General features: G+C 48.6%; 1 protein-coding gene across 1 annotated transcript in view; it reads right to left on the bottom strand.

The window, feature by feature from the left end:
* Positions 1 to 472: 472 nt before the first annotated feature.
* The window catches only part of VAT1L (vesicle amine transport 1 like), a 166,179-nt gene continuing 141,992 nt past the window's right edge, over positions 473 to 24,659 (bottom strand). The window contains exons 8-9 of the mRNA XM_086350033.1: positions 5,630 to 5,713; positions 473 to 3,030 (exon numbers count right to left, since the gene is read on the bottom strand). Coding sequence (XP_086206159.1) covers positions 2,932 to 3,030; positions 5,630 to 5,713 — 183 coding nt within the window. The 3' untranslated portion in view covers positions 473 to 2,931. The remainder of the gene's footprint in view (positions 3,031 to 5,629; positions 5,714 to 24,659) is intronic.

Raw genomic sequence — 24,659 nt, 5'->3', positions numbered from 1 at the left:
GTGTGTGTGTGTGTGTGCGTGCGTGCGTGCGTGTGTGTGTGTATGTATATATATTCAGCTTGAGGGGAGCTAAATGCTTTTTTTCAAAGCTTCTGCTTACTCACTCAGTTGCTCAGTCGTGTCTGACTTTTTGCAACTCCGTGGACTGGATTCTTCAGGAAAGAATACTGGAATGGGTTGCCATTCTCTTCTCCAGAGGATCTTTCTGACCCAGGGGTTGAACCCCAGTCTCCTGCATTGCAGGCAGATTCTCTACCATCTGAGCCACCAGAGAAGCCCCTTTAAAGGCTTGTCTCATCTCAACTCCTATTTTTTCTATGTAGCCTCTAGTTCCTTCATCGGAGGATTCTTCTCGGATGTGTTTTTTTTTTTTTTTTAATATTTTCTTTTTTAGCCACTGGTGCCTTGCGTTTTAATAGCAGGGCTGTTTTTGCAACAACTGTGTATGTAGAATAACTGATGCCAGGCAAGGTTATGCTATGCTGAATACTTTTATTTGTATTTTTTAATGTAAACATGATTTGCTTTGTAGGCACAATATAACGAAAGCTCTAAAGCCACAAATACATTAGACAATGCTTCAGTTCCCTTGTATCAAGCTGACATTATGGTGAAGCCTGCACAGTTCCTTTAAGGCAACCTGAGACATTCTGTACACTTCCTTCAGGAAAACAACCACGTGGCGGCAAAGATGCTTCAAACAAGAGTGTTAAACGGTTCATTTTGATACTTTAATTTTTCCCCCCGGTCTTCATGGCATTAGTTGATCTTATTGGTCAAACACTAGTTTTCTCTTCTCCTTCTGTATTTCACGGAGACAAAAGGGTTTTCTTTAACTCACCAGCACAATTTGTGATTAAAGTTGAAGAAACAGACTTGGGAAAGAAGGTCTTTTCATGCTAACCCACTGGACATAACAAAGGGCATTTGGCTTCTGAACGGACAGTTCTGTCTCCCCAGCCAGAGAAGAGACTTGGGATGCTCACAGGTGTCTGTTCCCCCAGCCCAAGAAAACGCCATTTCTGTCTAGCTCACCAGGAATGCCACTTGGGTAGCGGCTCTTCTTAAGACCTCATGGAACACTTGGCTGTGGGAGAAACAGGACCAGTAGCACAGCATTTAGCAAAAGTGTTGGGAGAAGGGGCAATACAACCTCTATGTGATCTTCCTAAAGTGGCCAAGACCTGGAATACTGGCGTGTCCTGGGGTAGGAAGAGACGCTGATGTTGGCGTCTCCTTTTGAGATACACATGTCCCTTTGCTCATCAGATGGCATCACCCTTTCTCATCTTCATAGCTTATGTGTACGTACAGTGAGGAGACACTTCTTTCAGATAAAGATTTGGCATAAATAAGTCATCATCACAAGCTTAAGATAGGGGGAAAAAAAGCACATGTTCAGGGAGGTGACATTTGTTACAAAGGGACTTAGGGAATAAAACAGGTAATTGCTGAGATGCGTTCATTGCCATCACTTGGGGAAAGAGTGGGTTCTACCCTAAGGCTCAGTGGTGGAGAGATTGGGCAATGTGGGAGCCCTTTGGTAACCGTGTGGGCTCCTGTGTCTGCAGCTTGGTCTGCTAGTGATGGAATCAACCCCTTGGGACAGCAGGACCGGGAGAAGGTGATGAGGACCCCCCCGGCATCTGACTCTCTTTCTCTTCCTCCAGGGGAACTGTTCGCCTCAAGCCATGTCAAGTGGGGTGGGGCTAGGGGTGGGCTCCTTAGGAATTTGGGAGCTGGAAAGTTCATCAAGGGTGTGTGATCAAGTAGTTTGGTCCCTGATTTCTGAAAAGCAGGGTCTTGCAAAGAGTCTGCACCATGATTTTTTATTTCAGAGGAGAGGAACGCACATTTGGCATCAGATAATAAACATCAACCTTTTGTATCACTAGAGTTTGTTACATGTAGGAACATGCTTTGGCAAGAAAAAAGATACTCATTGATTTTTTCCCCCCAAATAGGGCTCAAAAAGGGGGTCTTCCCTGGGGGAGGAGGGGAATCTACGGTAAAGGTGGTTATCCAGTACCTGGAAATGAAAAGAGGAAGAAGGGTAATGCCATGGCAAGTGTGCAAACAGAGGCAGGTCTCAGGAGTGACTTGGAAATAGTCCTGCACCTGGCACATTTTCTTAAAATGAAATCTATACGCAGCCAGAGGATTTTGCTCTCGTGATGGGGTTTCAGAGGAGGAATCCCCGTGGCTGGTCCTCACACTTTGCTGTTGACCCATCTTCTGTCCTGAAAAATGCACATCTCTTCCCCTATGTTTGTGGTTAAGAACCAGTGAAGGGATCAAGCATCAGAGGGTGGGAGGAGGGTCTTCCAACCTTTTGACCATGAAACACCTGAATGAAGGTGAAGAGGTTGCCTCTTCAGTGGGAGGAAGTAGAGTACGACTTGGGGAGATCCTACAGTTAATGGGCTCGTGAAAACATCTCCCGGCCTACCCTCTTTCTGCCGGCCAAACCGGCAAGTGCTCCTGTCGGAAGCATGGGTGGCTGGCAGCAAAAAGGATCACTGGCCCGAAGAATTCTCGGATCTGGACGGTGCTCTCTGTTAACACCTCTCAACCCAAACTCGTTTTTGCCGACGTCTGGCCTCCTAAGCGACGGACCTGTGGGCTCATATTGATTTTCAAGGCTGTTCTAGAACTGTCGAGAAGGACCCAAAGATGGATGGTTTTGAAACAGAGAAGAGGGCAGAGTGTAAAATACACAGATGGGGGAGGGATGTAATACCGCGTGATATGGGCTTGGCACTTAATTTCAAAAACAACAGTGATCAACAGCTTTTTTTTTAGCTCGGCTGACAGCAGACAAACACGACACGCACTGGACTACAGCGTTTGTTCACTGGGGCACAGGAGGGTTTTCTCAGCTGGGTCCTCTTCTCCCAGAGCATCCCTCTGTCCTCCTGCCCGGGCCGCGGGCTACTGGATGAAGGGCATCCTCTCCTTGTTCTCGCTGTCTCCCTCGTGGTCCTCCTCCTCTTCGCCCGCCTCGCTGGTCTCTGTGCTGTCGTTGGCCATCTGTAATCCAACAGAAACAGGGATAGGCCCCTGACTCTCGGCACCACCCCCTCCTTCGTGGTCTAACCTGGAGCTGGACTTTCTCTCTGGGCTACTGATGAATGCGGGGCCTTCTCCCTGGAGCTCCACCCCTCCACCCTCCTGCCTGCACAAGCCTGCTTCTCCTTTAGCACACAGCCCGCCTCCTCAAGGAAGCCTTCCTAGACTTCTCTAATGGGAACAGTCCCCCTGTTGTGAGCGCCTCTGTGGCCCGGATCCATGGCTACCGTGTCCCATCTATACACACGGCTTGTGAACAGATGACACCCTGCCCCGCTGTGGGAACTGCAAGCGACTGGGCAGATGAGCCAGGCTCCTGCTTTCTTCCATTTTATCTCCTGCAGCTAGCAAAGTGCCGGACACACACAGGAAGGCAATGTGCGTTTTAGAACAGTGAACACATAGTGGTGAGAGTTCTTCCTTATTAGTATACACGCCATATTCACCACCGTGCAGGTACCTCGTGTCCATCACCCCACTTTTTCTCTTCTCAACAGCCATGACGTAGTAGCCATAGCAATAACTATTGCTGGCAGTTGTTTTGCAGCGGTGCAAAGGGAGACTCAGAGGTGACGTGTAAGCGGAAGTCGTGAGGCAGCGGAGGTCAGCAGGCTGCAGAGAAGGTCGCTAGCCCTCTCTGGGGCCCGGGGCAGACGCCAGGCCTGGGGCGGGGGCGCCGTCTGACGCCGCGGGGTGTGCAGGCAGCAGCTCCGTCTCGGCTCTGACCCTACGCACGGTGTCAGATGAGCCCTGCTGTACTCGCCCGTCCCCATCAGGAGAAGGCCCCAGCAGAACAGATGTTCCCGCTGCTTGTAGGCACGTCCGCTTCCGGACCTTCGGGCAGCCTGCTGCCCCCACGCCTTGTAGCCCAGACGGTTTCGAATGGCGGGTGTGCTCCCTGCAGTGGGTTCAGTGGGGCAGACTCGGGGCCTTTGATGCCCCCTGAGCTCTGACAGTGGCCGCTCTGCCAGGAGAGTGTGCCCCAGGAGCCCCTAGCTGCACCCACCCCCCCACACATGCTGCAGGGCGGTGACGCGGCCCCACAGAGCCCAGACCCTGTGCTGTTTGCTCTCCCTAGAAATACCCTCACCGCTGGCTGCCTCTCCTTCAAGCCTCGTCTCCATCCAGGAGGGACGGGCCCCTCCCGCCAAGAGATGCTCCCCGGACCGCAGGTCTGAGCTGGCCCATCTGCTGTCAGCTCAGGTCCCAGGGGTGAAAGCCCCCCTGAGCTCCAGCAATGAGGACAGCGACACCTGCCACGGTACGGCCTGGGCTTTCACTCAGAAAGGTGGCTTTGCAGCTCCTGTCCTGTTAAGAATCCTCCTGTGGTCAAGCAGGCCTTCCTACCAGCCCCACCACCCAACAGGACCTCAGGTGTAATGGAGGGCAGGAAGCCAGGAACAACTCCGGTGCTTGAGAGCAATAAGTGGTCCAGTCGGGCTCTAGACCCCTCCTCTAATGGGACTGAGATAGACTCGGTCACGGGTTTACAAAACAGAACACAGGTGCACAGAAGCCCTGCGATTCTAGCCTAACCGTAACCCCTTATCTGCCTCCAAACACTTGCTGGCCCAGTCCTGGGACTTAGAAAACATTTAGAAAATTATATCCAGATTGCTATCAGTCACTTCCATGTTGTAAAATATCCTCTCACTAAACTGTCCTTCATTGTGTGAAATGGCCATTATACCCAAACCACATTCTGGTTTCAAAAGCAAGGAAACACTTTTTAAAGCATGCACGTTGGACTAAAACGTGCCAGGATTTTAGTTCTTCCTCTTTCATCAACCACTGATGCAGCTCCAAAGCTAAACATGTGAGAAACCAAAAGTCTTCCCGAGTATTTTCTTGGTTAAATCTTTCCTAGAACTTAGTTTGTACGAAACAAAGTTTTATGCACGTCACTGTAACTGACTGATGAGGGCGTATTCAGATCCAGTTTACAGACAGTGGAGCTGAAGCCAGAGTGACGACTGCCCAGGTCATGCAGGGGTTCAGAGCAGGGCTCAGGATCCATGCAGCCTGGGGGCAGTCTGTGTGTTGACCGCCACACTGCAGAGCCCCTCAAGGGACCCTTGCAAGAGGGTCTGGGATGTGTGTGTGACATGCTTCACTCCTGAGGGACAGGGTGTGTATGGGGGGTCCCCACATGTAAGGGTGTGGTCCTGGTAAGAGAAAACAAAAGCCCTGGGGCCAGCAGGAGGCAGCTCGGAGGCAGGTGGCATCACTCTGTTGGGGATCTGAATGTGAGTTTATGAACCTTTACCAGGAATTCCTCCCACCTGTAGCCAAGAGTGAGCTCGGGTAACAGGCCCGGGCTGTGGTTTCTGTCCTCTCCCCTCTGCCCTCGGATGGCTCTGGAAATGTTCTCGCCGAAGCCTTTTCCTTTCCTTATTGGCGTTCATCCCATCTGTGACTAATCCCTCACCCACTTACCTGGGGTCTCCCCCACCAGCCCCAGCAGAGAGCTGAGAGCAGAGAGCTCTCCTCCACCGCACGTGTGCCTGCCTCTGAAAACCCTCTCCTGCCGCAGTGAACAGATGCCTCTCCTTTGACTCACCAGTGGCGTCGGGGTCTTTTCTACGTCCAGAATTAACTTGCCGATGTTCCCTCGGTCGTGGATTCGCTGCATGGCCTCCTTCACCTGGGAGACAGGGAGACAAAGGTGAGGTGAGACGTCACCCAGGTGACAGGCTAGTTCAGTCGCTCAGTCGTGTCCGACTCTTTGCGACCCCATGGCCTGCAGCACGCCAGGCCTCCCTGTCCATCACCAGCTCCCGGGGTTTACTCAGACTCGTGCCCATCGAGTTGGTGATGCCATCCAGGTGACGAGAGGACCTGGACAAGCCAAACCACTCGCTGCCCACCAGGGGGCGCTGCAGTCCAGGTTTAGCAGCTCAACCGGCGGTGGTTCCCAACTTAAATTCTGGTTGTCACTCACACTCTTTGTTGTTATGCAAGCAGTTAGGTTTCCTGGGTCTAAAAAAATGAGCGTGATAGCTCCAGAGATGAAAAGAGGAACGTTTCTTTAAAAAAAAGAAAAAGAACTGGGGGAGGAAAGGCCTGTGGGGTTCCAAGAGTTACATGCTGCAGAACGTGTCAGGGCCCATTAACCAGAGCAAATTTTGACCAATAAAATTGTAAAATTATTTTTCTAGGGTCATCTGTGCCCAGCTTACTCAAATGTTACATAATCTGGTTCGCAGTTTGGCTAAAATGGCCCATGACCCAGGAACATTTTTCCCACCCGAGTGGAGGCGTCTCCAGACTAGCGTTTTCTCCAGTGAGGGGGCTTCCTGTTTCTCCCCAAGTGACAAGGGCTTGTCAGACAAGCACACAGACGCCTCCTGGGCCCCCTTTGCAAAGGCAGGTGTGGATGGAGTGTGATGGGGGCTTCCAGCATTTCATTGTTGCCGTATGGAAAATGAACACTCGGGGGTGCTGTGGGGATGAAATAAAAGAAGGAAATGGTAACAACGCCAAGCTTGGCGTGGATAAATCCTCCGCATCTCAGTAAAATCTAAATGGGAGTGCAACATCTCTTGATTTTTTTTTTTAAAGAAACAACAGAACTAGTTAAAATATTTTCCCTGAAGTTTCAGTTTTAAACATCTTTGTTCATACATTCATTCAATCCACAAATATTCACTAATTGTTGCTTATAGGCTAGGTGCCATATCTTAAAAAAAGTTTTTTTTAAGTAAATTAGGGTGTCTGTCTGCCTTTGAGGAACTCAATCTGGGATTTATGGAGCAGTGTTTGCTTATAGAAAAACCAAAGCCAACTTCCCATTTGAATGAAAACTTGAGAGAGCCATTAAGAGGTGCATATTCTAATTGCTTTTGTAGGACTTTTGTCCTAAAGACACAATTCAAATTATGGGGAAAAAATTACCACAGAAAAGATACTCAATTGCTTTCAATGGCAAAACATTGGAGCAACTTATATGTCACAGAATAAGGGAATGGTCAAGTAAACCGAAGTTCTGACATATATCTACCGATTGGAAATGTTTTGTGGCTGTTAAAGTGCTAATTATAAAGACTGCAGTAGGATTAAATGCCTTTATAATACAGTTAAATGAGAAAACCGAGGTGCATATCTTTACATCTCCATAAAAACGTGGGCATCCTACAGTAACTAGAAAGAGATTTAGATATAAAACATGATGTAGGGGAAATAGGCGCCTTTCAATTCTAATGTCCAAACATGTTTATCTGGTAACCTGTTGTCAAACCAGCGGTCATTGTAAATTCAGTGTATCTTTAAACGCGTTCTTTGGACAAGGTAGCGTTGGTCGGAATCAGCCTCTTTTGTAGACTGATGGCATCTTGTGACTGTTGAGTTCCCTGCCCCTGGTACATAATCCAGGAGGTTTCTCCCATTTCTGTGATGAACATTGCTTTCCAAGTGCTTTCGTATTTCAGTGCTGACAACTACTGTTTACTAAGAATCTTTAAATATTGTGGCAGGCAGCTTCTAAAACTGCTCCCAACCCCTTTCTGGGACTCACCTCCGTGTGTATCCCCATGACCCATCCCCGCCCTCACCATTAAATGTGAGCTGGACCCAGCAACCTGCTTCTAACAAACTGAGTATAGCAAAAGTGATGGGATGTCCCTTCCTGATTAGGTTATGAAAGACTGACTTCTGTCTTGCAGTCTGTCTCTTTCTCTGGCTCTTCTTGCTTTCTTGTTCTGATGACACAAATTGCCATGTTGTGAGCTGCTCTATGGAGAGGTCCCCCCATCACCGTGGCAAGGAATGGAGGGAGAACTCTAGCCAACAGCCAATGAGAAGCTGATCCCCTCCATCCAAAAGCCCCCAGGCTCTGGATCCTGCCGACAGCCAATGAGAGGGCTTGGAAGCAGATCCTCCTTCAGTCCAGCCATGAAATGAGGCCACAGCCTTGGCTGACACCTTGACTGCAGCCAGAGGACCCAGCTAAGCCCTGCCCAGAGTCCTCACCCACAGGAACAGAGATCATGGAGTTATTTTAAGTCAGTAAGTCTTAGGGATAATTTGTCATGCAGCCACAGATAATTAATACATTGTTACCTGGAATGTATAATTCTTCCCTTGCAAGGTACATATTATCCCATTCTACAGATCAGTACCTTGATGCTCAAAGACATAAGCAATTTGTCCAAAGGTTACATGGCTGTGGGCGACAGAATCGTGTTTCTGACTCAGTTTTGTCAGACTTCAAAAACCAATGCTTTTCCCCAGTTCTGCCCAGAACATGCCGCTTCCTTTGATGCTCACATAATGATTTCCCAGAATTCAGTTGTTTATTACCCAGGCAAGTTATTAAACACCTGGAAACTCCTTGGAGATTAGGAATAGTTTTTAAACTGCTTCTCCAATAAGGTAGAGCCCAGGGAGACAGAAAAGCTGATTGTGGTGCTGGGAAAAGAGCTCCCTGCCGGGCTGGCTCTAATCTGCATATTTTTTGTAGATTGCTTTCTGAAATGAACTGACGCCTTGAAGTTCCATACATGGGGGATGGAGAAAGGATTAGGAATCTGATCCCCAGTCATGCTGTTTGAGTTTACAGTCCTCCTGGGCTGCTGTTGGGGGTGGGAAGAATCTTTTATGACAGCTCTCAGAGGGAAAGAAACTCAGTACCGTTTTTTGATCAATTCTTTATGAAGCACAGCGTGAAGCATTTTACACATGTTGCTTCATTTTATCTGCACCTCAAGCCTCTTAGGTGACCACAGGCAGGCATCAGAGTTTCAACAGAGGAGAAACCCGAAGATGAAAAATCGAAGGGGTCTGTGGCAAGTCATCATCTGAATGGTGTGGGAACCACATGGGAATTGAGACTGCAGCTTGCCCTTTCTAGGACTCTGGGAAAACCAGAGCAGATGGGTCTCTACTGTGTGCACCCCAAAGCTTCCCTCCAGTGACATCATCAAAAGATAAAATCTGCAAAGAGAGATGTTGCTCCCAAGTTGCCAGTTTATGAGCTGAAGCACCTGCGTGGGTGACAGTGCCCAGAAGATGGAAGTGACAACGTTCAGAAAGCTGCTGATCTGCCTTGTGGCTGCCAGGGAGCTTTTTCTAAAGCACACCTCTGCTTGGAGCCTCTCCCCACTGCATTCAGGAGGAACATCCAGCCAGTGTGGCACAGCCTGTCACAGTGACCACTGAGCACGCGACACTGAGCACTTGAACCACAGCCGTCCCAGCTGTGATGTGCTGGAGTGTGAAATACACAACGCACTTCAGTGATTTAATCATAATGAAAAGGAGTGCAGACTCTCTGCTTCATGTCAGGAGATGGCTAGTGCATGCTCAATGCATGGAGCAGGGCGCCGAAGCCAGTGCTCTGGGGCAGCCCAGAGGGATGGGGTGGGGAGGGCGGTGGGGAGGTTCAGGATGGGGGACACGTGTGCCCGTGGCTGATTCATGTCGATGTATGGCAAAAACCACCACAATATTGTAAAGGAATTATCATCCAATTAAAATCATTAATTTAAAAATTTCAAAACAATAGCATTTTAAGTATCCTGGGTAAAGGAAAACATATGATTAAAATTAATTTCACCTATTTCTACATTTCTGTCTGTGAAAGTGAAAATGTTAGTTGCTCAGTCATGTCTGACTCTTTGTCACCCTATGGACTGCAGCCCGCCAGGCTCCTCTGTCCATGGGATTCTCCAGGTAAGAATCCTGGAGTGGATTGCAGTGCCCCCCAGGGGATCTTCCTGACCCAGGGATCGAGCCCACATCTCTTATGTCTCCTGGTTTTTTTGGCAGGAGGTTTTTTTGGGTTTTGTTGGGTTCTTTACCACTAGTACCACCTAGGAAGCCCCAATTAGACCCAATTAGAAGTGTAAAAAGAAGCTGCTGAGATTCACTTTAATAATATATTTTCTTTAACCAGATTATTATCTATTATCTTATATACCTTATACCTATAATCTTATTATCTTATCTGTTATCTATCTATGGAGAAGGAAATGGCAACCCACTCCAGTGTTCTTGCCTGGAGAATCCCGGGGATGGGGGAGCCTGGTGGGCTGCCGTCTATGGGGTCGCACAGAGTTGGACACGACTGAAGCGACTTAGCAGCAGCAGCAGCATCATTATCTATCTGAAATACTATCATTTCAATGTATGCTCAATATAATAAAAGCTATGGATGAAATATTAAGTGTTTGGAAGCCAGGGTGTACTTTCCTCTTAGCACATGTCTCAGTTCAGACCAGCTGCACTTCAGCTGCTCACATCTGCCGTATTGGAGAGTGCAGCCTGGATGGCATGACAATGACACCAACCTCAGGGATCCCAGTGCAAAGGAGCGTCTGGCATATGACAGCTTGCAGAACAAACGAATGAACGAGCAAAGGAGTCGATTTGTGCGGAGAGTAAGACATCACCCGGCTGAGCTGGCCCAGAGGTTTCTGTCTGATCCATGCCACGTTCCAGAGCCCCTGGCCCAGGCGGCATGCTTGGTGGCTGCCGGGGCGGCCCAGTGCAGTCTGCTCATAATCAGGGCGTGGTCCCCCACCCAGGCTGAGACACCCCTGCCAGCTGCGGGACAGATGGACTGACTGCAGCCAGGATCCCAGCTGTGGGGCTGGCCAGAGCTGGTCTCAGCAGCTGGATTCTCCAGCCTGAGAGGATGGTGGCAGGAGGCAGGGGTGATATCCCCACTTCCCAGGCTCTGCTTTGACTCAGCAACATCATTCCAGGAAGCTGCTTCACCTCTTTGCTCCCCATCTTCTTGATATGTTATTCTGTCCACCTGTTCATTCGGTCGGTCACTCAGCCAACAGTGCCAAAGCCCTTTTCCAGGAGCTGTGTGCGGAGTGGTGGTCGAAACAGACACTCTGTCCAGAAGGAATCACAGTTTCACTTACTAAACAGGCTAGTCGTCATAAGAAGAGTTCCACGATCTAAAAACTGTTTATTTCACCCCAGTGGGTGACAGTCCATCAGAGTTGGTCGTGTATCCCTAGTTTGCGTTCCAACCAAGTCCCGTAGCATTCAAGTTGGTGTTCACGCATGACCCCTGGGGAAACGTGATTGGCTCAGACTGTGTTCACAGAGGAACACTAGCTGTGGTCGTTCTTCTTTCCTCCTGCGACGGATCTAGGAGAAGTGGTTTTCTGGAAGTTGCGGAAAATGATGATGAGCAAACCCACAAGATCCCAGCCATCATGAAGCTCATGGTCTTAATCAAAATGACTCAAATAAATGTAGGCTTGCCACTGGGTAATTCTGAGATGGTGTTAAGAGAACATGGATAGGGGAACTGACCTGGTTGGGAAGATCATGGAAAATTCTGAAGAAGCGACAGTTGAGCTGGGTTTTAAAGGATGAGTAGAAACATGACTAGGAAAAGAAGGGAGAGAGGACCATCGCAAGAAGAGGGGGCTGAGTATGAAAGGAGAGACTGCAAAGAGGCCAGCGGACATGAGGACAGAGAACAAAAGTGAGCATCAGGCAAGATGCTGGGGAAGTTGGCTGGGGATATTGGCAGTACGTTCCAGAGCCTGCCAGGGTGCAGTTGTCCAGGGCCGCTCACACAGATCTACACCCTCCAGTCATCTTCAGACTGGTCAGTTCCTTCATGCTTGAGCAATGAGGGTTAATGATGCTCCATCTTTGTTTGGGGTCTCATTTAATGTTTCCCAATATTTCATTTCCTTTTCCATGTTGTGAAAGGCACAAATTCATTAGAGTACAAATGATACCACTTAATAACCAAAGCATTTGGCTTGTGCTATGAATAGTAATAAGCCTAGCCATCTAAAAGAGGAAAAAAAATTAAGATGGATTATTCCATGGATCACTGTGTCTATTAGATTATAAATTAAAAGCTTTGAAAAGGAAGAAATGAGTAATACTCTAATTAAGAAGCACATCTACCCAATTCGTATTTGGAAGATGACTCATATTAACGGCATTCATCTTTGGGGGGAATGGATGATTGCTTAAAATCCAAAGTGGGTGTGGAAAAGTAACACATTCAGTGCAGGTAGACTTGAAATCTGGGGTTTAAGTTCTGTCGAGAAGCTGTGAGAATCTAAAGTGAGTGAGCCCTGAGATTTTGACCTATATGGAAGAGTGACTGAAAAAGTAAAATGTCCAGAATCATGGATTGACCCACTGGGAAGGTGGAGAAAAAAATCAAACACAATTCATGTTTGGATTAGATGCAAATGGATCTGTGCAATGATGCAAGGCATGGGTTAAGGTGGGGCATTTAAGGGGGTGCTCACTCCCAAGGTCATTTGAGTGGTGGTTTAGCACCCAAGAGTGAGTGCTTCCTTAAATTTTGCATCCTAGTCACCTGCCTTGCCCCATTCTAGTTCTGGCACTGCGTGGAAGCCAAATATTGTCAATAGAAGGAGACAGTAAGTCGTCATTTTAAAAGAAGTGTCTGCTTGGCCACAAAATAGTGTGGATGGTCCAAGAAGATTTTTAAAGGGCCATTGGTAGGAACACGGGTTTAGAAGAGGGACAGGATATTTGGAGAGTGAGGAAGAGGGAAGACAAAACAGCAAGACAATAGAATCAGATGAAGCAACTGGTCCTTTTTTCCTTGGGAACCTAGATGACGTTGACACTGATGATCAAGTATGCATTGCGGTCATGAGGAGTTCAAATGAAGTAAACATTGAGTTAAAAGCCAGAATTGTTCTGCAGAAACCTACAACCCATAATCAAGCTGCACTGTATATTCTAGTCGAATTGTATTTTGAACTAAAGCAAAAGATGAAAAAAAAAATCTAGTGAAATGCCTCCAACATTTCTTTGATTTTCTTTAACAATGCTCCCCAGTGTCAAATTTGGATGGTGGAATAGAATTAAGCTGGACACTTTGAGGATGCTTATTCCAACATATAAGTGAGGTCTGGGGGGAAGATTAAAAAAAAATGCGTGAAATGATTCTTGTTCCCTGCAGAAAAAAATATCTGCTGTACAATCTGTAAGAGAGATGTCTGAAGTGTGACGGGCACAGAAGAGGAAGCAATTGGGGTTAGGAGAAGAATGAAAATCAGGGGAAAACTCTTGGCAGGAATGAACTTACGGACTGAGACTTGAAGGTCAAGAAGTTTGTCACTCAGCCAAGGAGAAGGACATAGAAATATTAAGAGTTTAAGGAAATATTGCTCTGCTCCAAGAATGAGTCATTGACAGCCACCAGAACTCTGAGGGCGATGCTGGTGACGATGCTTTCAAAATCCTCTTGAATTAAGATTCTCAAGTCTGCTGCAGATGGGTTACATCATCGCTTGAGCTCCTGCCACTCCTGAAATTCCACACAGCAGTGGTAGAACTGACAGAATATTGTGTCAACTGATTCTTGCTTCCAATCCTTTAGCAAAATCCTCCAGCCAGGGAGAGAAACTCTTATTCCTGCTTGGAGGACTCTAGTTCCTCACTAATAAGGTCATCCCCTTGCCTCCAGATAATACTAGTTTTATTCATTCCCTGATGGATAATGACACCTGAAGGTTTTGCGTTCCATGACACTTGAAGGATTTCCCCTGAAACAGTGAAATGTGGAAGTTATGGAAAAGGGTTAGAACTACAAGGAGGCAAAAGACCCTTCAAAATCTTGAAAGTTCTCATCTTTCCAAAGGGATGATGGCCAGAGCTGCTGGCATTTAGGAAACTACAGTTTAGAAGGCAGAGGTGACCTTTCCTTAGACTTCCATAGAAAGGGCTTGTTTGCAGACTTCACTTTCACTTTTCACTTTCGTGCATTGGAGAAGGAAATGGCAACCCACTCCAGTGTTCTTGCCTGGAGAATCCCAGGGACGGGGGGGCCTGGTGGGCTGCCATCTATGGGGTCACGCAGAGTCGGACACAACTGAAGCAACTTAGCAGCAGCAGGCTGTTTGGGGAGCATTTTTGTACCTAAGGGAACTGAGATGACATTGTCTCATCTAGACATGGCTGTCATTTAGATAAGGGTTAGGATGTCCAGGGTGCAAAATGAGCAGTGGCCAACAGAGGCAGATATGCCTGGGACAACTTGTCTGGGGACTGTAGGATTCAAGGAGTAGAAATAAAAGAGTAATTGTGTTTGTATAAGAGGCATTTGCAAGCAAAGCACTCCAGTAGAAAGTTGACCCTCCACTACTTTGAAGGGGATATTGTGGATCCTCCACTAAGACAGGAAGGAAAAGAAGGTTTTAGGCTCTGGACTGCAGTGATATAACCTGTCCTCAGGTTACATTAGAAGAAGGTGAGAGTCTCAGGGAAAGGGCCAAATCTGAAACTCAGGTAACTGTAAACGGCAAGGCAGTGGCGGTGCATCCCCCTGGGGCTGTGGGGGTCAATGCTGGCTCTCATCACAGCAGCCAGCACGTGACAGATGCTCAGCAGGCGCTTCACCAAGCAGAGCACTTTCTGCGCCTGATCTCTGTGAGGGGAGAGGTAGCTTGTCAGACTGTCAATCAAGGGTACGGACAAATAGCCTCTCTTTTCTCCTGGAGCCCCTGTTGCTTGCAGAGGAGAGCTGAGATCACACTGAGGTCTGGCAAGGTGACGTGGCTTGTGCCATGTCAAGCTGTGGGATGTGATGATGTCAGCTTCAGACCAACCCCTGTGAAGCCCCAGGGCGTGGTGCACGGTTGCCGGGTGTGTGGAGCCCGGAGGAGGCAGGAGCTGGAGAGGAGGGGCCAAGGGGCGCCCTGTAGGGTGTGGTATTTCCTCCGCACTTCCACACGCACCCTGTTGCTCCTGGGTTGTAACACTTAATTCCACTCTCTCTTGAAGAGTTTCTCCACCTAGGAAGCACTGACTTTTGGAGTCAGAGAATTCTTGGTTGCGGGGGCCGTCCTGTGCATCACAGAACATTTAGCAGCGTCTCTGAGCTCTACTCACTAGATGCCGGTAGCACCCCCATTGTGACAAAGGAAAATGTCCCCAGGCATTTGTCAGATGCCCCCTGGAGGGAAAGAGTCAGCTCTAGCTGAGACAGTGTGAGGTCTCAGTCCGCTCTCCACACCTCCCATGCAAGGGCAGACGCCTGCCCCTGCACGGTGCGCACAGGACACCTTGGCCAGGGACTTGCCCCCAGAGCCTGGTTTCTGCTCCATCCTCAGGACTCGGAAGAGAATGTGGCACACGGTGGGTGCTGCATGGTCTCTGACCTCAAAACACTCATTGGTTAGGTCAGGTTTTCATAAAATGTGGACGGAAGACAACCTGTATCCAGGGGGTCACCACGGATGAACCTATTTGCAGGGCAGCAAAGGAGAGGCAGACAGAGAGAACAGGCTTGTGGACACAGTGGGGGCAGGAAGGGGCGCAAACTGACAGAGTAGCACGGGAACATACACTTTACCATGTGTAGAAAAGACAGCCAGCGGGAATTTGCTGTGACGACACAGGGAGCTCAAACCCCATGCTCTGTGACAACCTAGAGGGGTGGGATGGGTGGGGGTGAGGGAGGTTCCAGAGGGAGGAGGGGACATGTGTATACCTGTGGCTGACTCATGTTGATGTATGGCAGAAACCAACACGATATTGTAAAGCAATTATCCTCCAGTTAAATACATTTTTAGAAAAGTGTGTTGGCTTCAGCTTAGACCTGTTTGTTGAGAATGCAGAGGCATGCCACTCCAGGCGATCTTGGGGGTCTGATGTTTTAGACTCTTGACCTAAATGGTGTTTCATGTAACAAATATCCACTGCCCACCACAACTGAGGCTCTGGGCTTGACTGACTCACAGCGAGAAATAAGAAAGACCAGTCCCTCCCCAGGAGGGCTAAGATCTCTGCGAGGGGTGGGGTCTGGTGTACCATGTTTTAATATCTGGATAGGACCTGTTTGGCACTTGGCTTAAACATCACTGCATGTAGGAAAGTAGCAGAGAGTCACAGTTACAGCCCTTCTCATTCTAGGGCAACTGAGAATGAATTATCTCAGCTTTGATTCTGCACACCTGTGTGGACATCAAACAGCTTGCTTTCTGCTCAGCACATGAAGAAAGCTTCAGGAAAGCTAAAGGCCTGAAATCAAGGTGTCAGAAGAATGGCTTCCTAGCAAAGGCTCCAAGGAAGAATCTTTTTCCAGCTTCTCTCCTAGCTTATGGGGGTTGCTGACAATGCTTGCTGTCCTTGGCTTGCAGCCACAGCATTCCGATCTCTGGCTCCGTCATCACGTGCCCTTCCTTTCTGTGTTTCTGTGTCTCCCCTCTTCTTATAAGGACAGCTCATATCAGATTAAGGGCTTATCCTATTCCAGGATGACCTCATCTGAGCTCAGCCCTCTGCAGCTCAGCTGTGTTGAAATACATCTGCAGCGAGCCTAGCTCCACACTCGTGTTCTAAGGTTCAGGGAAGGACATGAATTGAAGGACACACCTATCCAAGCTGAGACAGGTAGTAACACCTTTAAGTTTTTCTTTTTAAACTTTTTTAAAATTATAAAAGAAAACACATACACAGACAGCCACACATGTATAGTTTGTAAGCACGCAGGTAAAGAAACAGAACTTTGCTGGACGTCCCCAAAGCCTCCCTGTGTGTTCTGTCACAGCCCCAACTCCCTCCCCTTCTCCAGATGTTACCACTGCATCCTGACTTTTAGAGCGACCACTTCCTCGTATTTCTTTCGTTTTTCACCTAACTGTACATCCCTAGGAGAAGGCAATGGCACTCCACTCCAGTACTCTTGCCTGGAAAATCCCATGGATGAAGGAGCCTGGTAGGCGGCAGTCCATGGGGTCGCTAAGAGTCGGACAGGACTGAGTGACTTCCCTTTCCCTTTTCACTTTCATGCATTGGAGAAGGAAATGGCAACCCGCTCCAGTGTTCTTGCCTGGAGAATCCCAGGGATGGGGGAGCCTGGTGGACTGCCACTATGGGGTCACACAGAGTCGGACACGACTGAAGCGACTTAGCAACAGCAGCAGCAGCAGTACATCCCTAGGCACCAGCGATTTGTCTTGTGCCATTTGAAAAAACATACACCTTCAGGTCTTTTTAAATCTACAGGCTGTCCTATTTCATTATTGCTGCTGTTCCTTCCAGGTCGAAGTCTGGGTTGCTTGGCGGTGGTTTCCTTCCCACGGTCTGGATTCTGTGAACTGCAGGCAACCAGTACTGTCCAGCAGGGCCCCCTGTGCTCTGCATTTCCTTCAGGTTGGCGGGAGGTCTGATCAGACTGAGACTGTGGGCGCTGTTGTGTCCTCTGGGAGACACACGTGGCTGGTTGGCCCTCTTTTCCTGATGTTCAGTGCCCAGACCCGTTAATTTAGTGGGGGTTGTGAAATTCCGATTCCAAGACTCTGTGTTCATTTATTACCTGCCTTCATTTTATAAGGAGCCATGCCCCTTCATCTGTTTAGTTGATTATGACTGGTGAACAGCTCCTATAGGAATGGGAGGATAAATACGTGATTCTTTCCTTGGGTTTACTGGGAGCAGCAGCCTTTTCAAAGAAGCAAAATTAAGGAACTTGAGTAAAGCTTTATGCGTAAAACATTCACTAACTGAATATTACTAAATTCTTATTTGATATTTAAAAGGAAAAAGTGGGAAGCAAAACATGTCTATCAATGTCTATCAGGATGGTTAAGGGAATTATAGGATAACCCTGAAAGGTCACCTCATCCCATTTCTTATTGACATGCTAAGGAGAAAGAGTAATTATATACTCAATGTGGTCATACCTTCATAGAATACATATTAATATAAAGAATAAAAGAGAGCTTATATCAACCCAACTACCTTGGATATATCTGTAGCAGGATTATGGCTAGTTTTTATTTTCTCCAATATACTTTTCCTGTTTTTTATCTTTTTTTTTTTTTCAATTACAATGGAGTTTATGCTGAAATAGTAAGAACACAGATACAGTGTAAAAGCTACAGATCAAGCTGAAGGTAGGTTAGAGATCTGCTCTAACCTCCAGAGATGTGCCAAGAGAGAGGCCACAGTGAGTGGGGGCGGTGGTGAGGAGAAGGGGTCAGAGTAGCTGGGGAAGGCTTCGCGGCGGGAGGAAGACCCCGGAAGACACGTACTACTTGGATGGGGGAAGAAAGAACCCCTGAGGCAGCAGCGTGAACACGGGCGGGGAAGCAGGAATGAAGACGGTGTGAGGCGCGGCCCCGCCCCGCCAGAGCAGCGCCCGGGCCTAGAGACCCCGCGAGCGGCGGATGCAGGGGCCCCGGGGCCACGGCAGGGCCCGCCCAGAGCCTGCTGCGTTTCTCCTCCACAGGCTGCACGTGCTGACGCCGGACGGGCAGCCGTGGCACTTGCAGGCTTTCCCATGCACCGTAGTCCATGCAGCAGGCAGCAGAGGAGCAAGCCTCTGACGGCACAGAGGCCGCGGCAGGCCTGCGGGGGTCGTCTCTCAGATCTGCCTCAGCACTCCGGCTTTGAAAGTAAGGCCCTGTGTCAGGCTTCCAGTCTGAATCCCCATCTGCTATTTCGAGGCGGCATGAAGTTCTACAAATGGAAAGAATGTGGGAAGATCCTCCGATGTAACTCAAAGCTCCTTCGGCACCAGAGGAACCACACTGGGGAGAAGCCCTTCAAGTGTAAGGACTGCGGCAAAGCGTTCGAGTCCAGCTACGCCTTATCGGCCTTCCCTGGTGGCTCAGACGGTAAAGAACCTGGCTTCAATGCAGGAGACCCGGGTTCAGTTCCCAGGTTGGGAAGATCCCCTGGAGGAGGAAATGGCACCCCACTCCAGTATTCTTGCCTGGAGAATCCCCATGGACAGAGGAGTCTGGTGGGCTACAGTCCATGGGGTCGGAAAGAGTCGGACACGACTGAGCGACTTCACTTTCACTTTTACGACTGTATCATACACGAGAAAATTCCCAGGGTTTCTCCTGGGCGTGGATGCGCCGCTGGACAATACAAAAGTGACCTACACCCAAAACCTTTCCAGCACTCCTCCCATTTAGCTTCTCCCCCGTGCGTAGCCTCGGTGCTGCAGGTAGGTGGCGCTCCGACAGAAAGCCTGCCACACTCCTTACACGCACAGGGCTTCTCCCCCGTGCAGATCCTCTGATGCTGGGTCAGGGTGGTGTTGGAACGCAGGCCTTCCCCAGGCTCCTTACATTCGTAGGGTCCTACCGTCAGCTCCCCTGTCTTGATGGGGGACTTGCCATCTCAAAACCTCTGCTTCCCAGGGATTGGGGTCCCCTGGAGCTTACCCTCTGTCCAGCTGGCAGACCAGATCGAATGTGGGGGATGGAGACACCAGGGAAGCCACATTTGTATAATTCTCCAGCGTCACCTCCCTGCACAGGGCCCTCTGTGCAGAATCCAGACTGGCCTACTGGTTCTGAGTGAAACACACAGCCACGTTCTCAGAGGTCACTGGCTCCTGAGGCCAAGTGGTTTGGAGCATGGCTGTTGTCCATGGCTCTGTGCACTCTTCCTGGTTTGCAAAAGCAGGAACCTTAAACGCCTCTTCCCATTTGAACCCCAGGAAGCGGGTCTCTCAAAGATCAGGCAGATCCGAGTGCTGGGGCCCAGAGCACATCTCAGTCTTTCTATCTTTATTTTTTAAGCCACGCTATTAAAGTATAATTGCCATATAAAAAGCTGTACATAGTTAATGGTTACAACTCAATGAACTTGAGGATAAGTGTACACCTGTGAAACCATCACCACCGTCATGGCCATAAACATATCCATCACCCCTCACCATTCTCTCTCACTCTTTTTATCACAGTTATTATTTGGGGGTAAGAACAATTAGGAGATGCTGAGGATGCGGGTTCAATCCCTGAGTTGCGACGATCCCTTAATTCTTGCCTGGGAGATCCCATGGACAGAGGAGCCTGGTGGACTGCAGTCCATGGGATCGCAAGGAGTCAGACACGACTGGGCAACTGAGCACACATACACAAGAACAATTAATATAAGCTCTACCCTTGTAGCAGACGTTAAGTACATTATATAGAATTGTTAGCTACGGGCACTACGCCACATTAGCAGATCTCTAAAACTTACATATCCTGCATAAAACTTTGTTCCCTTTGACCACCACCTCTCCTTCTCTCACCGACCCAAACCCCTGGTACATACCCTCTGCTCTCTGCTTCTGTGATTTTGCCAGTTTAGACTCCACATACAAGCGAGATCATGTTTGTGTGTGTGTCTTTTTTAAAAAGTCCACGGTGAGCATGTATTCATGGAGAATACGTTTTAAAAGTGGTGGTGGGTAAAGCACCACCTCCACTTTGATTACCAGGACACTGAAGGGAGGTTGCAGAACAGGGGGGAGGGGGACGGAAGCTCAGGGGGGTCTGGAGCCTTTCACAGAGTTGTGTAAGTGGCTTCAAAGTGAAACACACCACCAGCTGCGCAAGGGAAGCCGTGTGCTGCCGTAATCAGCAGCCTCACACGCTGCGCGCCTCCCCAGGATGTCCCTCAACCAGTGCAGAAAAGACAGAGGCTCTCAGAGGACACTTCACCGTCCCACCTCTTCTCCCCTCCCTTCGCTGACTCTCTCCAGTCACCGATACCCAAAGTCGACCTCAGTTGCAGCGAGCACCCCCCGCAGGTCTTTGCTCTCACCTCCCGGTGTGTTCTCTCCACCTCCTTCACTGTCTCGTTCAAGGCCCCATCACCTCCCTCCGGGATGACTTTTCCAGCCTCCTATTTGATCTCTGGGGCTCCAGTGTCTCCACGTTCCAATCTGTTCTCCTTCAACTGCCAGAGCTATGATTAGTGGTCGATACATTTGTATGTCTCTTGTGTCTCAAATGCTTGGGACTTGGGCAGTAGATTCAGTAAGGAAAATAGTAATGATGGTGATTTTAATGGCTAACATCAGTAAAGATGATGATAATGATGGTATGATGGTGATTTTAATGGCTAACACCAACCACTTAGCACACAAGCTGGGCAAATGCCAAGCATCAAGTGTTTTTTGCAGAATAGTCCATTTGCTCCTCATTGTAACCCTCTGATGGATGTGCCATGATTATTCTCATGTTACATACACGGAACAGGAGGACCAGGGAGGTTAATTAATCTGCCCAAGGTCACAGGCAGTGTAGGCAGAAGGAGTAGGATTTTCACCTAGATGGCTGATGAAATATTGTTAGATGAAATGACATCGTGTCTGGGATGTGCCTTAAAATACTCCAGAAAAGCCGTTGGGGAGGGGAGGCAGCAAAGGAGACAAGCTGACCAGGGGTTCATCACGTGAAGGCTGCCTCCATGGGTACCTGGCTGGTGGGGGCGGAGGTGGGTCAGGATTTGCTGCTTGTTTGAAATTTCCCAAAAAAGGTTTTAAAATATGAACTTTGAGTTCTGTTCCCCAAACAACAACTGTATCAACAGATGCAGCACCCAAATGCTCAACGGTGTGTGTTGGATGCTGATGTTATGAGTGAGGGGTTTGGGCTGGAGAAGGTGGAGGTCTTCGCCCATTTCCCCAGATAGAATCATGTTATTCTTTGCAGCAAATAACACGGCTTTATGAGAGTAATAGATTCCAGTATTGGATACCTACCCCACGCCAGGCAGCATTCAGCGAGATGAACACACACAGGGAACCCCTTCCCCAGACAATGCCCTCCACCCCACTGGCTGCCACGGTGGGGACTCCACCCACACAGTCCATCCAGAACAGCGTGGGGAGACCTACGTTCTGGGCCTGAATGAAGAGCCCAGGGGGGTGGGAAATGACGCTACTTAGAGAAAAATGGCATTTTCCCGGGGCTTGTAAGGCTGGGTGGCGTTTTCCTGGAAGAGAAAATGCGCACACCAAATCCTGAAAGGGGAAGATGGCTCATGCAGGGACCCGAGAGTCAGTGACAGGGACGCTGTGCCGAGCTGTGTCTGCAGGGCTCTCTTCGGTCGGGGCTGGGGGGCTCGGACCTAACTGGAGGTGAGTCTTGAGAAGACAGCCCAGGAGGGATGCCCGCAGGTGAGGCAGGGGACGAGGAGAGAGGGGGAGACCAGCGGGACCTGGGAGTCAGGGCGGCTGTGAAGTGGAACTGACAAGATCCATGGTGGGATACTGCAATAGGCTGTCCATCCCACAGAACCTGTGCGATCTTTTCAGGCTCTTTGGAAGTCATCTAATTCCCCAAAAGGAAGAAAGAGCCTCTAAAAAGACCTATGCTTGGAAAGGTTCTCCATCAAAGCAGAGAGGAGAGCTGAGGTCATCTGAATTATCTTTGTCCATTTTAATCAGCGTTAGAAACAGATGACTCTGCTAAGGCCTGGAACCTGCCTTCTGTTGGAGTTTGCGTGACCCTAAAGTCGAATTTTTAACTATCTCTGCAGCTTTGCCGAGGCGTGGAGGGGCATCTGGGCCTAACCTGTTCTTTCCTGCATTGTCCTGGCTTGTCTGTCAGCTGAGATTTTTCCTCTAAGCACCAAGGAGTATCTATTAGCCTGAGGTTGCGTTGCTATGGCAACGAGACAGAAAACAGGCTCAATACACTGGGGGGAAAAAGTCAAGGGATGAGGGAGGTTTTGTCTTCCAGACACTTTCCTTTCCTGCTCAGGGGCCCACTGTCTCAGCTGGCAGGGCCATGCCTTGGGCCGGGGTGACCAGGCTACTCTGAATTCACAGGTGGTCACAGGGACTGAAACCCAGGGGACAGCTTTAGGACAACAGTCAGACCCTCGGGAGTCATGGAATGAGGGTGGATCTGGGAAGGTCCCCACAGCTAAGAGTTGGGTAGAGGTTGGGAAGGTGGGTGGCAGTTCACCCACATTTATACAAAACTGAAGTCATATCCACACCAAGCAGCATAGGAAATACTTGCAGAGTCTACACAGTCTTTAAAGCACCTTGTAAAGTATTTAAAATTCTCTGACCTAACAATTCCACTTTTGAGAATATATCTTAAGGAAGTAGTCCTACATTTGGAATAACAAGAAGAGAAAAAAACTTTATATCCAAAATACTTATTGCAGCTATAACAATAAAAATAAAAGTGACCTGGATGTCCAGGAGTGGGGAGGGCAGTTGAATAAACTCTGACATAAACATTTGTTAGAATAGTATGTGACCATGAGTTTGAGGAAACTCAGGGAGATACTGAAGGACAGGGAAGCCCGGTGTTCTGCAGTTACGGGGTCACAAAGAGCCAGACATGATTTAGCAACTGAAGAACAGTAAAGGTTAAAAGTGCTGAGAGAGTCTATTAGAGGGGAAAGCAGTCTGTAAAAGTTTTTACAGTGTGATTATCATTTCTGAAAAATGTCAATGCCCTGAAAAAAGAAAATCCAAACAAACCCCCAAATGCACAAAAGAAAAACATTGGAAGGAAAAAAAAAAGGTTATTTTGGATGATGGGAATTAGACAGTTTTGTCCGCTTTTCTTTTCTTTTCTCCGAAGGGGTATATTTTTAAATGTCTGCATCGAGTATGACATTTTTCCTATCGGGAGAAAACATTTCTTCAATGGTTTTAGCACTTTTCTTTTTGTAACTTATTTGTTATTGAAGTATAGTTGATTTGCCATGTTGTGTTGGTTTCTAGTGTACAGCAATGTGATTCAGTTAGAGAGAGAGAGAGGGAGAGAGAGGGCGGGGAGAGAGAGAGTATTACAGGGTATCAGAGTTCCCTGTGCGCTCCGTGGGTCCTTATTGTTATCTGTTTTACATATTAGAGCACGTATCTGTGAATCCCACACTCCTAAGTTATTCCTCCCTTCCTCTCCCCTCGCAGCCACAGTCTGTTCTCTGTGTCTGTCAGTCTGCTTCTGTTTTATAGATAAGTTCACATGTCAGATTTAGATTCCACTCTTAAGTGACGTCACGCGAAGAGTTGACTCGTTGGAGAAGACTCTGATGCCGGGAGGGATTGGGGGCAGGAGGAGAAGGGGACGGCAGAGGATGAGATGGCTGGATGGCATCACTGACTCGATGGACATGAGTCTCAGTGAACTCCGGGAGTTGGTGCTGGACAGGGAGGCCTGGCGTGCTGCGATTCATGGGGTCGCAAAGAGTTGGACACAACTGAGCAACTAAACTGAACTGAACTGAAGTGATGTGTGGGGTTTGCCTTTCTCGGTCTGACTTTCTTCCTTTAGGATGAGAGTCTCTGGGCGCACCCCGGTGGCTGCAGATGGCACTATGCCGTTCTTTCCGGCTGAGCGGTGGTCTATTGTGCACATCTGCCACATCTTCTATCCACTCCTCTGTCAGTGAGCGCTTGGGTTGTCTCCATGACTTGGCTGCAGTAAATGGTGCTGCTGTGAACTCTGGGGTGCATGCATTTCTTCCAATTACAGTTTTGTCTAGATACATTCCTGGGGGAGAGAATTGCTGGAGCTTTTAGTTTTTGTTTTGTTTTTAAAGACTTCCCTGGTGCCTCAGATGGTAAAGCATCTGCCTACAATGCAGGAGACCCAGGTTCAATCCCTGGGTTGGGAAGATCCTCTGGAGAAGGAAATGGCAACCCACTCCAGTACTGTTGCCTGGAAAATCCCATGGACGGAGGAGCATTGTAGGCTACAGTCCATGGGGTCGCAGAGTTGGACACGACTGAGCGACTTCACTTCACTTCTTAGTTTTTTAAGGAACATCCACACTGTTCCCCATAGCAGCTGTAGCAATTTACATCCCAACCAACAGAGTAGGAGGCTTCACTTTTCTCCACACCCTCAGCAGTATCTGTTACTTTT

Source organism: Bos grunniens, chromosome 18 (assembly GCF_055505025.1).
Source record: "Bos grunniens cultivar Pamir isolate PY7600 chromosome 18, Bosgru_T2T1.0, whole genome shotgun sequence".
Taxonomy (NCBI): Eukaryota; Metazoa; Chordata; class Mammalia; order Artiodactyla; family Bovidae; genus Bos; species Bos grunniens.
This window is presented reverse-complemented; position numbering and strand designations above follow the sequence as displayed.